The sequence below is a fragment of the Echinops telfairi genome, unplaced genomic scaffold (assembly GCF_000313985.2).
Source record: "Echinops telfairi isolate 266 unplaced genomic scaffold, ASM31398v2 ScPeMD7_4;HRSCAF=17, whole genome shotgun sequence".
NCBI classification, from domain to species: domain Eukaryota; kingdom Metazoa; phylum Chordata; class Mammalia; order Afrosoricida; family Tenrecidae; genus Echinops; species Echinops telfairi.
In genome coordinates, this window is record NW_022103900.1 from 8,359,676 (window position 1) to 8,361,769 (window position 2,094).

A 2,094-nucleotide genomic window follows, 5' to 3' on the forward strand; every position below is an offset into this window, starting at 1 on the left:
AGGAAGGAAGGAAGGAAGGATAAAGCAGCAGATGAGATGGTACACAGGTGTTCACTTGGTTGAAGTGTAGGACGGTGGTCTACGAAAGGGAGGAGAGACAGCAAGGAACGGAGGAAGGGTAAATGTTCGGGGGGCAGGGAGGGGGCAGGATAGTGATTGGTTATAATTGTTGAACACAAAGTTGATGATATGAAATATAAAGCCCCAACTAATTTACAACAATAATGATAATAAGGAAGTACAGCAATGGTGACCATCAGTGTGTGGTAAACTGATGTTTACCAGGAGAAAAATTAATAAACTTTACGTTCATAGTTTTGTGGATGTGTATAATTTATAATTTTTGAAGCTCCTTGAAAGTGTTTATGTAAAATAAGCCCCCAGACTAAAAGCGATTATATAAATTATAATGTATACAAATACAATATCAACTTTTGGGCAGTTTCTTCTGAAAACTTAATAAATATATTGTTGAACAAATAATGATCTATAAATACCATAATAAACAATAAGTTTAATCTATGTTATGTTCATTAATTTACTGTAACATATGTTAGGCCATTCAGTTACTAAAATTCCCAACAAATATGAGAACAAGTAGTACATACATTTAGGTCTTTTGTGGTTAGGGAAAGGTTATATTTATATACATAGTATGCACACAATCAATACTGAATATTGAATAGACTTTGAAGAGTATTTTGTTGAAGTTCAACCACACGAAAGTCTCTTTCATACTAATATTTGCTGAGGATAGCACTGTTGGAATTATTTTATCAAACTACATGAAAAAGAAAATGATGGCTGCTATTGTGCATATGCTGCTAACTTTTGCTGACTTTGTAGGTAGACCAACAACCCCGGTATGAATACAGCCTCTACATGTACATTTATTTTGTCATCTTTATCATCTTTGGATCATTCTTCACTTTGAACCTGTTCATTGGTGTTATCATAGATAATTTCAATCAACAGAAAAAGAAGATAAGTATTTCAAATATGTCTTCATTTTGGTAAAATTAAATGAATACTTAAGTTTTCTAAATGCACGAATTGCAGTTTAATTTGAGGAGTGTTGCTGAGTAGTGTCATTCGTTTTATTTATTTCTTAGAAAATTGGCACATATACAGTGACAGATATACTTAATCTTATTTCTCTTTACTCAGAAAATATTTCCAAATTTATTATTCTTTCTTAAATGTTGTATTAGACATGTAATTTTTCTCTAATACTCCCAAGTCACTTACATAATTGATTTTTAAAAAGTCAGTACAGTAATATTTTACTCAAAACAGATTTTGTAAGTAGCTTGCTATGTTATGAGAGCCGGAACGCTGGTGTCGGGTAGGAGGAATAACGAACCAAGCCAAATTCACTGCCACTGAGTCCATTCCAACTCACTGTCTACCCTGTGGAACAGAGCAGAGGGCCCCGTGTGGGCTTCCAGGATCACACATCATTAACAGGCTAGAAAGCCTCTTCTCCCCCCCTCAGAGAAGCGAGTGGTTTCAAACTGCTGATCTTAGAACTCCCTGCACCACCCTGCATAAGATACAATTTCTGAGCTCAAGGAGTTTATATTACAGAAGAATAAAAGAAAGGGGGGAAAAGGATTTTTGCTATCACCCAGAAACTCTGTTGAGATTTTCATTTAACTAATCTTCACATTGGCCACGAGAGGTGTTGCTATTATTATGAACTTTGTTTATGCATTTTGTCAAATGAAGAAATGGAAACACCAAGAAGCTAAGCCATCTACCCATTTAGTAAGTGGTAAGAGTCCCTACATCCTGTAGCTGAATTCTTTAGGCCTCTATTATGCTGTATCCTCAAATACAATACTTTATGATGGTTTTAAGCAATAAGAAGTATGAACAATAATACCCAAAAAAGGTACGTTGGCCAGTAGAGAAAAAATCGGTCCAGTTGAGGACACTGGAACGTTGTATGAAGCATGTGACAGTGGAGCAGGCTCAGAAGATGGGTACGCTGACACGTGGCAACTGGGAAGGGTGGAAGGTCCACAGGGAGAAGACCAAAATGTGTGAATCAGGCAAAGCACTGACAAATATATATATATATATTTTTTTTTT

At 35.6% G+C, this 2,094-nt stretch overlaps 1 protein-coding gene across 1 annotated transcript in view; it reads left to right on the forward strand.

Moving 5' to 3' along the window:
• The window catches only part of LOC101645624 (sodium channel protein type 9 subunit alpha), a 101,962-nt gene that overhangs the window by 87,922 nt on the left and 11,946 nt on the right, over window positions 1-2,094 (forward strand). The window contains exon 22 of the mRNA XM_030887794.2: window positions 847-988. Coding sequence (XP_030743654.1) covers window positions 847-988 — 142 coding nt within the window. The remainder of the gene's footprint in view (window positions 1-846; window positions 989-2,094) is intronic.